Source organism: Dictyostelium discoideum, assembly GCF_000004695.1.
Source record: "Dictyostelium discoideum AX4 chromosome 3 chromosome, whole genome shotgun sequence".
NCBI lineage: Eukaryota > Evosea > Eumycetozoa > Dictyosteliales > Dictyosteliaceae > Dictyostelium > Dictyostelium discoideum.
In genome coordinates this window covers 6,220,365-6,234,930 of record NC_007089.4, presented here as the reverse complement: position 1 = coordinate 6,234,930, position 14,566 = coordinate 6,220,365, and the positions used below count along the sequence as shown (strand labels likewise).

At 21.2% G+C, this 14,566-nt stretch overlaps 7 protein-coding genes across 7 annotated transcripts in view; 4 read left to right on the top strand and 3 right to left on the bottom strand.

The window, feature by feature from the left end:
• The window catches only part of DDB_G0282745 (hypothetical protein), a gene marked incomplete at both ends in the record, with an annotated part of 2,558 nt that extends 2,424 nt beyond the window's left edge, over nucleotides 1–134 (top strand). Inside the window, one exon of the mRNA XM_635146.1 lies at nucleotides 1–134. This exon is cut by the window's left edge and continues 1,728 nt beyond it. Coding sequence (XP_640238.1) covers nucleotides 1–134 — 134 coding nt within the window.
• A 1,471-nt stretch (nucleotides 135–1,605) lies between these two features.
• haao (3-hydroxyanthranilate 3,4-dioxygenase) lies at nucleotides 1,606–2,274 on the bottom strand (the record flags this gene model as incomplete). The annotated part of the gene is made up of 2 exons (XM_635145.1): nucleotides 1,606–2,127; nucleotides 2,248–2,274. 2 exons carry the CDS (start codon nucleotides 2,272–2,274, stop codon nucleotides 1,606–1,608), a joined length of 549 nt encoding a protein of 182 aa, XP_640237.1.
• A 615-nt stretch (nucleotides 2,275–2,889) lies between these two features.
• ddx18 (DEAD/DEAH box helicase) lies at nucleotides 2,890–4,775 on the top strand (the record flags this gene model as incomplete). Its single annotated transcript, XM_635144.1, has 2 exons — nucleotides 2,890–3,220; nucleotides 3,298–4,775. 2 exons carry the CDS (start codon nucleotides 2,890–2,892, stop codon nucleotides 4,773–4,775), a joined length of 1,809 nt encoding a protein of 602 aa, XP_640236.1.
• Nucleotides 4,776–7,490: 2,715 nt separating this feature from the next.
• rpb4 (DNA-directed RNA polymerase II subunit 4) lies at nucleotides 7,491–8,189 on the top strand (the record flags this gene model as incomplete). The annotated part of the gene is made up of 3 exons (XM_635143.1): nucleotides 7,491–7,563; nucleotides 7,719–7,815; nucleotides 7,892–8,189. 3 exons carry the CDS (start codon nucleotides 7,491–7,493, stop codon nucleotides 8,187–8,189), a joined length of 468 nt encoding a protein of 155 aa, XP_640235.1.
• A 530-nt stretch (nucleotides 8,190–8,719) lies between these two features.
• DDB_G0282737 (hypothetical protein) lies at nucleotides 8,720–9,574 on the bottom strand (the record flags this gene model as incomplete). Its single annotated transcript, XM_635142.1, has 1 exon — nucleotides 8,720–9,574. One exon carries the CDS (start codon nucleotides 9,572–9,574, stop codon nucleotides 8,720–8,722), a length of 855 nt encoding a protein of 284 aa, XP_640234.1.
• Nucleotides 9,575–10,534: 960 nt separating this feature from the next.
• On the top strand, nucleotides 10,535–10,720 carry DDB_G0282735 (hypothetical protein; the record flags this gene model as incomplete). The annotated part of the gene is made up of 1 exon (XM_635141.1): nucleotides 10,535–10,720. One exon carries the CDS (start codon nucleotides 10,535–10,537, stop codon nucleotides 10,718–10,720), a length of 186 nt encoding a protein of 61 aa, XP_640233.1.
• A 1,211-nt stretch (nucleotides 10,721–11,931) lies between these two features.
• On the bottom strand, nucleotides 11,932–14,200 carry polA2 (DNA polymerase alpha subunit B; the record flags this gene model as incomplete). Its single annotated transcript, XM_635139.2, has 5 exons — nucleotides 11,932–12,262; nucleotides 12,369–12,481; nucleotides 12,576–13,755; nucleotides 13,853–14,033; nucleotides 14,134–14,200. The coding sequence occupies 5 exons, from the start codon at nucleotides 14,198–14,200 to the stop codon at nucleotides 11,932–11,934; spliced, it is 1,872 nt and encodes a 623-aa protein (XP_640231.2).
• Between the last annotated feature and the right edge of the window lie 366 nt (nucleotides 14,201–14,566).

Sequence of the window (14,566 nt, the reverse complement as noted above, 5' to 3'; positions counted from 1 at the left end):
CAAACATTAATAGTCTTGGTAACCCATTAGCAAATACTTTAAATGCTTTACCAATTGGCAATGATGATAATAATAACAATAATAACGACAGTGAAAAAGGTAGAAAAAAGAGAAGGGATTCTGATTCTCCCTAAGGAAAACAATAATTAAATATCTCTATACCATTAAAAATATATCACTACACACTTTTTTTTTGATTCAACCCTCCGTTACTCTATATAACCAACGTTTCGAAGGTTTTGTTTAAATTAACCCAAAATATTAATAAAAAATAATAAATTTATTTAAAAAAAAAAAAAAAAAAAAAAAAAAGATAGACTATTTTATTTTTAAATATCAAATCTATTAACAAAACTCTTACCAATTATCGTTGTGCCAATTGGCAAATAATTTTAAAAAAAATGATAGTGAAAAAGGTAGAAAAGAATATAATTATTGGATTTTAAATTAGGTTTGAACAAAGTATAATTAATAATGATCATTTAAATGCTGAGTAGATTCTTTTTTTTATTAATTTCTGATAATATTTTCAGAAATTAATCAAAAATAAAAATAATAATTTGATTTTAAAGTAGGTTTGAACAAAGTATAACTAAATTATCTTTATTGATAGTATTTAATGGGGGTGAGTACATGGATAAGAAGTTTTTTTTTTTTTATAATTGATTTCTGATAATATTTCATTACTTTCAGCTTTTTTGTAATAATAAGTTTATCAGGTTTATGTTTGAATTCACTTTCATATTCTTCAGAAGTAACCATTTGGAATCCATATCTTTTTTATTGTTTGATTAATATCTCTGGAAGTGGGACCCATTGCTCATTTGTTTGATAAAAACCGAATAAATACAATTTACAAAAGCCATAAAATATCTACATAATGTTAATAGATCTGTTTAATAAAAGTTGTAAATTTCGGAATTTTCTATTAACAATATTGAAAGAATAATTGGGTAAGGAGGAACAAAACTGTTTTTTTCATTAAATCTAGAAATTACCACAAATATTATTATCATTGAGAACAGCGTCATACAATTCTTGAAAATTAACAACTACCAAAGTTGCTGAAGACAATTTTAAAAAAAAAGTTTTTTTTTATTTTTATTTTAATTTTTTTTTAGATTTTGGAAAAAATTTTGTTTTTAATTTTAGATTTGTTTAAAATAGAAAATAATATTATTTCTATTTTTTAATTTAAATTAAATTCTTCATCACGATATATACGAAGCAATGATTTTTTATATGGTTTAGATTTAGCAGAAATTGGGTCTATTTTATAAATTAAAAAAAAAAAAAAAAAAAAAATATAATATGTATTTTTTTTTTTTTTTTTTTTCCTAAAAAGGATATGTCCCATTTTGATTTTACCGTAACACATTTTTTTTTGATTGTTTATTATTGTAATTTGTGAAGTAATCTTTGTCTTGATTTGACCCTTCGTTTAGCATAACTAGTTTTTTTTTGTTTTTTTTTATAATATCTAAACGATTATTAGGAAATCTAAATAATAGAAAAAAACAATTTTTAAAAAAAAAATAAAAACTCCAAAAATAGAATTGTTATGACTCTTTTTTTTTTTTATTTTTAATAATATAATAAAATAATTTATTGGATATAATCATTAACAGTTGGTTTTTGACTAATATGATTACAATGTTTACAGGTTCTATTTTCTTCATTACCATAGAATTCATTAATGATGGGTGTTAATTGTTTACCCAAATCCAAATCATCGACATGAAAACTACGAGAGAATAATAATTTTCTACAATCTTTATTATCACAAAACCATAAAAGTTTATCAATATTTTCTGAAGATCTCTTCTTTTCAATGACTAAACCAATTGTATCCCTATATCTTTGTGGTGAATGTGGTGTATTACCTGGTAGAATGAATGTTTCACCTTCTCTAATGTTGATATCCCTAAATGAACCATCTTTATCAACAATCTTTAGTATCATATCACCTTTAAATTGATAAAAGAATTCATCAGTTTCATTGACATGATAATCAGTTCTTTGATTTGGTCCACCAACAATCATAACAACAAATGTTGAATCGATATCTGTATATAATAATTTTGCACCAACTGGTGGTTGTAATAATGATTTATTCTCTTCAATCCACTATTTTTAAAAAATATAAAATTAATTAAAATGAAAATTAAAATAAAAAATTATAAGTAAAATATTAAAAAATAAATATTTAAATATTTAAAATATAAGAAAAATTAAGTAAAACTTTACTTTATTAATATTAATTGGAGGTAACATTTTTATTTGTTTCTTTAAGTATAAAATATTAAAAAAAAAAAAATAAAAAAAAAATTCAACCTAATTAAAAAAAAAAAATAAAAAAAATAAAAAAAAAAAAAAAAATAAAATAAATTAAAATAAAATAAAATTCAATTTCATTAAAAGATTCTTTTTTTTTTTACTTTGAAATTTAATACAAATTCCTAAAACATAAAAAAATGAAACTTATCTAATTTACCAATTTTATCTATGTGTATTAAAAAAATAAAATAAATAAAAAAAATAAAAAAAATAAAAAATCTCATTCCCATTTTTTAATTAAGGATTCTATTTTAAGAAAAAAGTAAAAAAAAAAGTAAAACAAAACGAAATTAAATAAAAAAAAAAATTTTTGAAAAAAAAAAAAAAAAAAAAAAAAAAAAAAATTAAAAAAAAAAAAAAAAAAAAAAAAAAAAAAACGATTAAAAATTTTTTTTTTTTATTTTTATTTTTTTTTTTTGAAAAACGACAATTTTCTTTCGTTTTTTTTATTTTTTTTATTTTTATTTTTATTTTTTTTTTTATTTATTTATTGATTGGTTAAGACAGGTTTTATCTGTTTCTCCTTGAAATAATAATAATAATAATAATAAAATGGTTTCCACAAAAGTAAAACCAACTACCACTACAACACCAACAACTACTGTAAATAAAACAACACAACCAACCACTACCACCACTGCATCAAAAAAAGTTAAACAAACTAAACAATCAAAAGCACAAGCTAAAGAAATTCAAGAATTAGCATCAACTCCATCAGTAAAACAAATTCAATCTCAAAAAGTATTAGTACCAAAATTAGAAGAAACTAAACCAATTACACCACCAGATCAAGAAGAAGAAGATCAAGAGGAAGAAGAACAAGAACAAGAAGAAGAAGAAAATGAAAATAATGATAATAATACAGGAAATGTTTCAGAAAAAGGTAAATATATCATTTATATATATAAATAAAATATAATTATTAATATTTTTTTTTTTTTTTTTTTTAATTTAAAATAGAATTAGGAATTTCAAAAGAATCAATTGAATTTTCAAATTTACCAATTGAAGAAAATACAAAGAAATCAATTGAAGAGATGGGATTTAAAAAGATGACACCAATTCAAGCAAAATCTATTTTACCATTATTAGAGGGTAAAGATTTATTGGGTGCAGCACGTACTGGTAGTGGAAAGACATTAGCATTTTTAATACCAGCAATTGAAGTATTGGTAAAGAGTAATTTTAAACCAAGAAATGGTACAGGTGTTATTATCATTTCACCAACTCGTGAATTAGCATTACAAATCTACGGTGTCGCTAGAGAACTCATGAAATATCATACACAAACTCATGGTATCGTAATTGGTGGTGCATCAAAGAAACCAGAGGAAGAGAGATTAGAGAAAGGTGTAAATCTTTTAGTTGCAACACCAGGTCGTTTATTAGATCATTTACAAAATACCAAAGGTTTCATTACAAAGAATTTGAAATGTTTAATCATTGATGAAGCCGACCGTATCCTTGAAGTTGGTTTCGAAGAAGAGATGCATCAAATTATTAAAAAAGTACCAAAAACACGTCAAACAATGTTATTCTCTGCAACTCAAACTAGAAAAGTAGATGATATCGCTAAAGTTTCTTTAAATAATTCTCCAGTTTATGTTGGTGTTGATGATGAACGTGAAATTAGTACTGTAGAAGGTTTGGAGCAAGGTTATGTAGTTTGTCCAAGTGAACGTCGTTTCCTCTTACTTTACACCTTTTTAAAGAAGAATCTTTCAAAGAAGATCATTGTTTTCCTTAGTTCTTGTAATGCCGTTAAATATACCGCTGAATTGCTAAACTATATCGATATACCTGTATTGGAATTACATGGTCGTCAAAAACAACAAAAACGTACCAACACCTTTTACGAATTTGTCAATGCTGAAAAAGGTATACTCATTTGTACTGATGTGGCCGCTAGAGGTTTGGATATTCCTTCAGTAGATTGGATCATTCAATATGATCCTCCCGATGATCCAAAAGAGTACATTCACAGGGTTGGTCGTACCGCTAGAGGTGTCGGTAAGAAAGGTCGTGCTCTCTTATTCCTCTTACCAAAGGAATTGGGTTTCCTTAAATATTTAAAACTCGCTAAAGTACCTCTAAACGAATACGAATTCCCAAAGAGTAAAATTGCAAATGTTCAAGATCAATTGGAAAAAGTGGTCTCCCAAAATTTTTATCTCTACAATAGTGCTCGTGATGCTTACAAAGCTTACATTTGTGCTTACGCTTCTCATTCCCTCAAAGATATTTTCGATGTCAATGCTTTAGACTTACAATGTGTAGCTAAAGCTTTTGGTTTCCTTGATCCTCCAAAAGTTAATCTCAATGTAAATTCAAGTGGTAAAGCTGATTTCCAAAAGAAATCAAATAATAAATCTGGTTTCGCTCAAAAACAATATGGTAGTAAATTTCCTCCAAAAGATGGTAGACAATTTGATCGTTAAATAAAATAAAATAAAATAAAAAAAAATAAAATTAAAATAAAAAAAATTTAAAAGTTCAAGATGCAATTATTAGTTGTTCCTTGAGATATTTGTTCTCATTTTATTTATACATTTTTATATAATATATTTTTTGTTTTTTTTTTTTTAATTTTCTATTTAAGTTTAATATAATTAAATTGGTTAAAAAAAAAAAAAAAAAAAAATAAAACAGTCAATAATTAATTAATTAGTTGGATGGATTTATTATTATTATTTCTCAAATTTGATTGAATTTTTTTTTTTTTTTTTTTTTTATTTCTCAAATTTAATTATTAAACTTTTTATTGTCTATTCATAATTTTAAAAATAAAAAAAATTTTTTAAAATGATAATAGTGAAATAATAATAATTCTTTTATTATTTAAAAACCTAAAAGGTTATTTTTTTTTATTTTTTTTTTCATTTTTTTTTTCATTTTCCCATTTTTTTCATTTTTTTTTTTATTTTATTTTGAATTTTAATAAAGATAAAGATTCAAAAGAAATAAAAAGAATTTTAATGAATGTTTATTAAATTTAGAACATAGTTTGAAATCATATAATCTTAATCCAACCACTGGGTACAATTATTGAAAACTATGTGAATCTTGTATTAAATTTAGAACGTAGTTTGAAATCATGACGAATCTTGAGGATTTTAGCACATCGTAATACCCAATCACAATGGGAAGATTTTGGAGTTGTAGCAAAGTTATTGGATATTTTTAATAAGCCAATCTATTCAAACTATTTATATTCAAGTAAATGTTGCTAGAAGTTTAAATCCATTCCCTAGTAAAAACTACATTCAAATTATCACCAATCGAAACAATTGCAGCTCATGAATCAATGCTTGATATTCTTCATATGTTTTTTGGATTATTGAAGGAAGAAACCGATTGTAAAGGCTTTTCTTCTTTACTTAACCTTTTCCACTTGAAATTTGTTTATAACCTTCTTTCTCTAACTTTTCTTGATGTTCTTTTTCAAGTTTTAATAACTCCAATTTAAATTCAATTTCTTTAGACATGGTTGATTTTAAAAATATATTTAATGATTATAAAAAAAAATAAAAAAAAAATATTTATACTTTTAAATTTAAAAAAAAAAATTAAATTTAATAAATAATAATAATCATAATAATAAAAATAATAATAATAATAATAATAATAATAATAATAATAATAATAATAATAATAATAATAATAATAATAATAATAATAATAATAATAATAATAATAAAATAAAAATTAATAACAAAGTATTAAAAGTAAGAGGTAGTGATTTGGTTATTTAAAATAATTACCCAGATTGAATAATTTAAAAAGGGGTGATTTTTTAAATTATTTGAAAACTTTAAATATAAAAAATTTTTTTTTTTTTTTTGGCCAATAAATCCAATTTTTTTTTGTTCTCTTTTATTAACCTCTTCACTTTAGTATCTTTTTTTGTAATAAAAATAAAAAATATTTTTTGGGCAATAATAAAACAAAACATTTCAAAAAACCATTTTTGGCTATTTTTCCCATAATACTCCTCCCTTTTTTTTTTTTTTTTTTTTTTATTGGATAATGCAATTGTAGGTTGCTTCTTTTCCTTGAGATATTGTTCTCTTTTTTTTTTTTTTTGAATGGTGTTTTCTTAATATCTAATCATTTATTTATTAAGTTTAATCCAATTAAATGCCTTTGTAAAATGGTTTGTAATTATTGGTGGGCATAAAAAATAAAAGAATATGAAAATAAAAAATAAAAAAGAAAAACATTTATCTATATTTTTTTTTTGATACAGATAATTTTGAACATAAAATAAAAAGGATAAAATAAAAATTTATTAAAAAAGTTAAATTGTTTAAAAGTTTTTTTTTTATTTTCTGCCACAACAAATCCGAATTGCGGCATTTTGTTAAAAAAAAAAAAAAAAATAAAATTTTGTGGATTAATTTTTTTTTTATTTTTTTATTTTAACAAAATACCACAATTTAGAAACACTGTTAAATATTTATTTTTAATTTTATTTTGGTAGAAACTGGTTTTAATTATTTAAAACATAGGCATTAAAGCAATTTTTTTTTTTTTCCATATAAAAATTCTCACATCCCACATTTTGAGTTTGTTCTAATTAAAAAAGAAATTATCACTCTTTTTTTTTTCTTCAACTAAAAACATTTATTAAACCAAACAAAAAAAAAACTAATTTCAAAAAGTTATTTGATTGTTTAAAAAATAAATAACAATTTACTTTCAAGTGTTTCAATTACCAAATGTTGATTTATTACCAAAAATTGGTGGAACACTCCAAAAGATGGTAGACAATTTGATCGATAATTAAAATAAAAAAATTTTAAAAATTTTAAAGTTCGGGGTAAGAACAAATTTCTTCTCATTTTATTTATAAATTTAGATAATATATTCTTTTTTTATTCCATTAAGTTTAATTAAATTAAATTCTTTGTTAAAATAAATTTGTAATTATTTAAAAAAATCAATTATCAATTTTTATTTTTTATTTCGAAGATAGATAACTATACTATTTGAATTATTTGTTTTTTTTTTTTTTTTTTTTTTTTTTTTTTTTTTTTGAAAGTTTTCACTTTTTTTTTTTTTATTTTTTTTTTTATTATTTTTTTTTTTTTAACAACCAATTAAATTAAATTTATATCTGTTTTGAATAAAAAAACGATTGATATTTATAAAAAATGACAGATCCATTAATAAAAAGATCAGGAATTCAAGAAGAAGAAGATTTAACAACATTAAAATTCCCAAGAGGTAATAATTATCAAATAATAATAATAATAATAATAATAATAATAATAATAATAATAATAATAATAATAATAATAATAATAATAATAATAAAAATAATAATAATAAAAATAAATAACCTTTAACAATAAACTTACATATAATTATATATAATATAGATTTAAAAGATGCAAAATTCTTATTAAATTCAGAAGTTGCAATTTTATTAGAACATAGAAAAGGAATTTCTGAATCAGAAGGTACAGAGTTTCCACAGTAGGTGTTTTTTTTTTTTTTTTTTTTTATTTTATTTTCTCTATATACTCTAAATACGTAAAAAAAAAAAAAAAAGAAATACACTATTAATACATTTGTATTATAATTCAATTAATGATATCATTAGAACATTTCATAAAACATTAGCATATGCAGAGAAATTTAGTAGATATAAGAATAAAACATCAATTAAACAGGTTAGAACAGCATTATCAAAACAAAATTTAGAAGAATTTGAGATTGCAAGTTTAGCAAATCTTTGTCCTGAAATTTCTGATGAAGCTAAAAGTTTAATTCCAAGTTTAAAAAAAATGGAAGATGATGAACTTCAAGCAATTTTAGATGAATTATCAAATCTTAGAAAGTTCAATTAAAAAAAAAAAAAAAAAAAAAAAAAACCAATGACATGTGCTAACTATTCATAAAGAAAATCAACATTTTTGTACAAAGATAATATACACCCACCATCCTTCCTTCTCTAAACTCAAATTACATTTTAAAAATAAAAATAAAATAAAATTAAACCACCAACAGCTTTGTTGGGGGGAAATTAAAAAAAAAAAAAAAAAAAAAAAAAAAGGTTAACAACAACCATTTTTTTTTTTTTTTTAATTTATATAATTATTTTGATTTATTATAATATTGAAAATATCTTCTGGTGTATATTTTTTGAAGGACAAAAGTAATCCATTCTTTAGATACAATTGATTCTGTAATAATATTTTGGAAAGTTTAAAAAAAAAAAAAAAAATATTATTATGATATTTTTTAATAAAATAATAATAATTATCTTGTATTTTCTATTTTAAAAATGAAAGATAAAAAATTAAAAAAAATATTGACATAATAGTGAAATAATAAAAATCATGCATTTATTATTTAAAACCTTTTTTTGGTTATTGCTTTATGAATCAGATCTCCATTTACTTGGATTTGCAGCCAAATAGTTAATTAATGAATCATACTCCACTGGATCCCATGTGGCATCTTGATAACGAAGAGTGAATGGATCATCACGATTGATTGGTACAAACATAACGGCAGAATTTATTTGTGGGACATATCTCAAATTCATACCTGGGTTATGGTAATTTATAGTATTAACTTGATCTGGTGTTAATGGCATTGAATAAGCATAAACAATAACATTTTGATAAACAATATAGCTTCCCTCAGTGAGTGTTTGTTTCCATGTTTCAGTTGTCTCTGATGTAACAGTTTCTTCATATTCGAAACCAGTGGTCACTTCGAGTGATGCTTCACAACCAAAGAACCCTGTTGATACACTTGCCTTAATTTCAGTACTGGCACTAAATCTTGAAGTAAAGCCTTTTTTCTTTTCCATAGTTTCTTCTACGGTACCAACAATTGGATATGATTTAATGTATCTCATAAATGCGGCACAAGGAGTAACACTGCAGGGTAAAAGGAAAAATGAACTACCTGCAGAGATACTCAACGAGGTCCAAACCAATTTTGATAGAGGCATTCTAATAAAAACCAATGGATCTGGTGGAACTTTCATTTTAATATTACGATCAATGGCAAAATTGGTATTAGCAGTTTGAGCTTGGTCCAACTCAAATACGTTTTTTAGATTATTAAAGGAAGAAACCGATTTTAAAGGCTTTTCTTCTTTACTTAAAACAATATAACCTTTTCCTTTAGTAATTTGTTTATACCCTTCTTTCTCTAACTTTTCTTGATGTTCTTTTTCAAGTTTTAATAACTCCAATTTAAATTCAATTTCTTTAGACATGGTTGATTTTAAAAATATATTTAATGATTATAAAAAAAAATAAAAAAAAATATTTATACTTTAAATTTAAAAAAAAAATTAAATTTAATAAATAATAATAATCATAATAATAATAATAAACCAAATTTACAAAAAATAAAACAAAAAAAATCTTTTTTTAAAAAGGGGTGATTTCAAATAATTTAAACTTGGTCTTTAATTTTTTTCCTTGAGATATTGTTGTCATTTTTTTTTTTTTTTTATTTGGGTGGTGTTTTCTTAATATCTATTCATTTATTTTTAAAAATTTTAAGTTTGGCCCATTAAATGCCTTGATAAAAATATTGAAAGATCTCTTAAAATCACCCCCTATTAAAAGATGATTTTTTTTTTTTTTTTTCGTAAATTAGGTTATTATTTTTATTGTTTTTTTTTTTTTAAATTTGGTTTATTATTAATTTTTTTAAAAATCAATTTTTTTTTTAAGTTTTATCCAAGTAAATTCGATAAAATGGTTTGTAATTATTGGTGGGTATAAAAAATAATAGAATATGAAATAATAAAAAAAGAAAAACATTTATCTATATTTTTTTTTTTTTTTTTTTGGTACAAATAAATAAAAAAACAAATAAAGTTTATTGAATTATTATTATTTTTTTGTTTATTAATTATTAATTGCTATTTATGTTTTTTAATTTTTTAATTTTTTTTATTTTCATTTTTTTATTTATTTTCATGTTTCCAATTTTAGTAAAGATAAAGATCCAAAAGAAAAAAAAAAGAAGAATTTTTGAGCTGCAAAAGCTGATCACAAATTTTTATTTTTATTTTAATTTTTTTTTTTTGTGTTAGACTCTATCGTGATGCGAACAATATCTTCCAATTAATGAGATATGAGTTACTTTTGATATTAGTCCAAAAACATTTCAAAGTCACTATAGTCAAACCATTCATTCACTTTGAGTTGTATGCAAGGAAATAATGGAAAAGAGATATGATAAACTTGTTGAATTAGTTGGCTTTTTAAAACATCATATATCTAATGTGCTTTATCGTGCAATTGCTGCTGACTCTACCTCTATTGATATTAAAACTCCTGCTGATTACCAAATCCAAAAAAATATTATTCTGGCAAAAGCAAAAGTCATGTGGTTAAATTATCCGTAAACATGATAGCTTTCCAATCTTGGGAAATTAATTTAAATAACCAAATCACTACCTCTTACTTTTAATACTTTGCTATTAATTTTTATTATTATTATTATTATTATTATTATTATTATTTTATTATAATATTTATATATTATTGGTATTTTTTATTTATAAAAAATAAAATCTATGACAATAAAAAAAAGTTATTGGATATTTTTAATAAGTAAATCTATTAATGTTCAAATAAATGTTGTTAGTTTAAATCCATTCTCTAGTAAAAATAAAAATAAAAAACCTTTTTAAAAATGATATTAGTGAAATAATAATTATTTTCTTGACTTTCTTTTTTTTTTATTTTTTTTTTTGAAACAACAAATTTAAGTGATATGAAAAATGAATGTAATCATTCTTTTTTTTTTAATTTTTTTTTTTCTAAATAATCTGAAAATATTTTTTTATAATTTGATTATCATTCATTTTTTTGTAATTATTTTTTAATTTTTTAATTAATTAGAGGGAATAAAAAATAAGATTTTTAAAAGAAAAAAACAAATGATCAGATTTAATTCATAAAACAATTTAATTAAATCCTAAAAATAAATTTTGATTAAAAAAAAAAAAAAATAAAAAAATAAAAAATAATTAAAATTCGTTTTTTATATATTTTTTATCATTTTGTGTACTTTTGAGTGCTCTATTTATTTATATTAAATCTATATTAAAAATAAATAAAATTATATGATTGTTTAAAAAAAAAAAAAATGAAAAAAAAATAAAAATGGAAATGAAGAATTTTTTATTTCTAATTATTTTACTTTTTTTAATGCAAATAAAAATAAATTAAAATTAAAAATTTTATACAAAAAAATAAAATAAATAAATAAATAACCTAGATATAGATCTTTAATTTACTTCTTGAGATTATTGTTCTCATTTTATTAATACATTTTTAGATATTATCTTTTTTTTTATAATTTTCTAATCTAATTAAAGGTGGCCTTGATAAAATGGTTTTTAATTATTATGGGTTTAAAACAAATAATTATTATTATTTTTATTATTTTTCAAATTTTATTTTAAATTTTTTTTTTTTTTTTGATGATATATGCCAACATTAAAAATGAATAAAAAAAAGATAACAACAACCTTTTTTTTTTTTTTTTTTTTTTTAATATAAATATATTTAAAGAAACTTTTAAATTCTTTTTTTATTTATTTCTTTAATTTTAAATATTTTTAAAATTAACAATTGTTCTTTTTGATACAGGTATATTATTATCAAAAGCAAGGGATTGTTTTGATTTGGTGACTGTGAGTTCTGCATAACTACCGAATGTTGATTTATTACCAACAATAGGTGGAACACCCAAACAGAGGACATCATTTGATATGGCAGCGATTGGTGAATTTTTTGGAACTACTAAAATATCTGGTGTAAAACCTGGAAAATTTAAATGTTGTAAATATCTCATAGAAATTGGTGCTTGAGCTGGATGCATTGGATAATAATTATTTTGATTTATTATCATATTGAAAATATCTTCTGGCGTATGTTTACTATAATAATAATAATTAGTTTAAACAATTTTTTTTTTTTTTTTTTTTTTTTTTTTTTTTTTTTTTTTTTTTTTTTTTTTTTTTTTTTTTTTTTTTATATACATACTTTTTAAAATGTGCTTTTGATACTAAATTATTATAAATATCAGAAGAAGTAATACCAATTGTAAAAGATTCATTAATTATTAAAGTGAATGGATTTGGTACAAATAGAATATTCTAAATAAAAAAAATAAATAAAAAATTGGAAAATTATTAATAAATTATTATTATTATTATTATTATTATTTTTTAATATTATTTTAAAACTTACAGAATTTAAATTTACAGAAGGAACATAAGGTGGTTGAGGGAAAATATATTCATGATCAACATCATTTAGAGATGGTACAATTAAAACTTTTGTAGTTGAAGGTATATTATCATTTAATTTTTTCATAAGGTTATTGAAAAGTTCGCTAAAAGTTTCAGAGTATTTCTTAATGTGTACATTTGATTCATCGATGAAAGGACCCATTAAAAATAAGATATGAGGTTTTTTATTTGAAACAACGTTACATAGATCATCCAATGGTGTATAATCTGGTGTTGATTTTTGTAAATCAAAAGGACCTGATGCAATCATAACATTGATATCACCACATTCTTTTCTTTGTGAAAAGAAAGGTAATGGATTTGGAGTGTAGAGTTTATTTGTGTAATAGAAATGAGAACCTGCGATTTTCTTTGACTCTGCCATAACCACTTGACCAGAGAACATTGAATAGTCTGGAATATTATTCTCTAATGAAAAGATTGAAGCTGAACCACTACTACCACCACTGCTACTGCTATCCCTTTCATTACCTAATAGATAGAATCTCTTTGAAAGGATTGTCTCTTGATCGTACATCCAAACTCTACCAACTGATCTAACGATTGATTCATCATCTTGACAATCTAATGAAACAGGGAATGTATAGTTATTGGATTGTACAGATTCTTTTAGGATCTTTGTTCTTTGTTCCAATGTATCCCTATGATATTTAATTGGATAAAATTCCTCACCAGCACCTTTTAAATCACATGATTTCTTCTCTCTCAATGATAAATCTGTTTTAAGTTCTTCATTATTATTCATTGAATAACTTATACCACCAATATTCTTTCTCTCTTTATAGTTTAATAATTGAGTTGGATTTGATTGTTTAATTGGTTGGTTTGCTGTTGTAAAATCAAAATCACCAATATCATCTGCTATCACTACTTTTTTAATATTATCATTTGTCATTTCTTGTTTAGTTGGTTTAAACATTGATTTATTTGGTAAACTTGGGTTATTATTATTATTATTATTATGATTATTTTTATTTCTTGCAGTTGAAACATCAACTGATGAACTTGGTTCATCTTTTATTTTCGGAATTTCACTTTCATCTACTAAACTATCTGTATCAAATATAATATCTTCAATCTCTACATTTTCAAACATTTTAGGATCTTCTTCTGCTACCCTAAATAATAAATATATTATTAAAATTTTGATTTAATTTATATATTAATAATAACCTAAAAATAATAATTTTTTTTTTTTTTTTTTTTTTTACCAACTCTTTAATTTGTTCTGTTGTTTTTTGTACTTTTAATTTTTTTATATTCTTTTTTAAAAATACTTTAAAAGGATCTAAATGTTTTGAATAATCTTCAGCTATCTTTTTTTGAAGGGCAAAAGTGACCCATTCTTTAGATACAATTGATTCTGTTAATTCTAAATCTTCAATAATTTTTTGGACTATTATAAAAAAAAAAAAAAAAAAAAAAAAAAAAATTAGTTTTAGGTTTTAATAATTATTAATATTATAATAAAATATAAATATAAATATAAATTATACCTCTTAATAATTCTTCATCGTTAAAACCACCAAAACTATTCTTTAAAGAAAATAAACTTGAGTCCATTTTATTATTTATTGTTTATATATAACAATGAAGTTTTTTTTTTTTTTTTTCAAATAAATTTTTTTTTTTTTTTTTTTTTTTTAGAATTACGCGCCAAATTTTTTTGAAAAAGGGGTTTTTTTTATTTTTTTATTTTATTTTTTTATTTTATTTTTTTATTTTATTTTTTTATTTTATTTTTTTTGTTAACATTTGTTTTAATATTAAAAATAAACAAAACTAAAAAATAGTAAAGATTATGGATTTGGAATTATAAAAAAATTAATTAAAATATTTTTTTTAATATTTTTTATTTTTACACAATTATGAACAACAAAGCAAAATTTTATTTTTTTTTTTTTTTAGGAAATTCACCTTTTTTTTTAT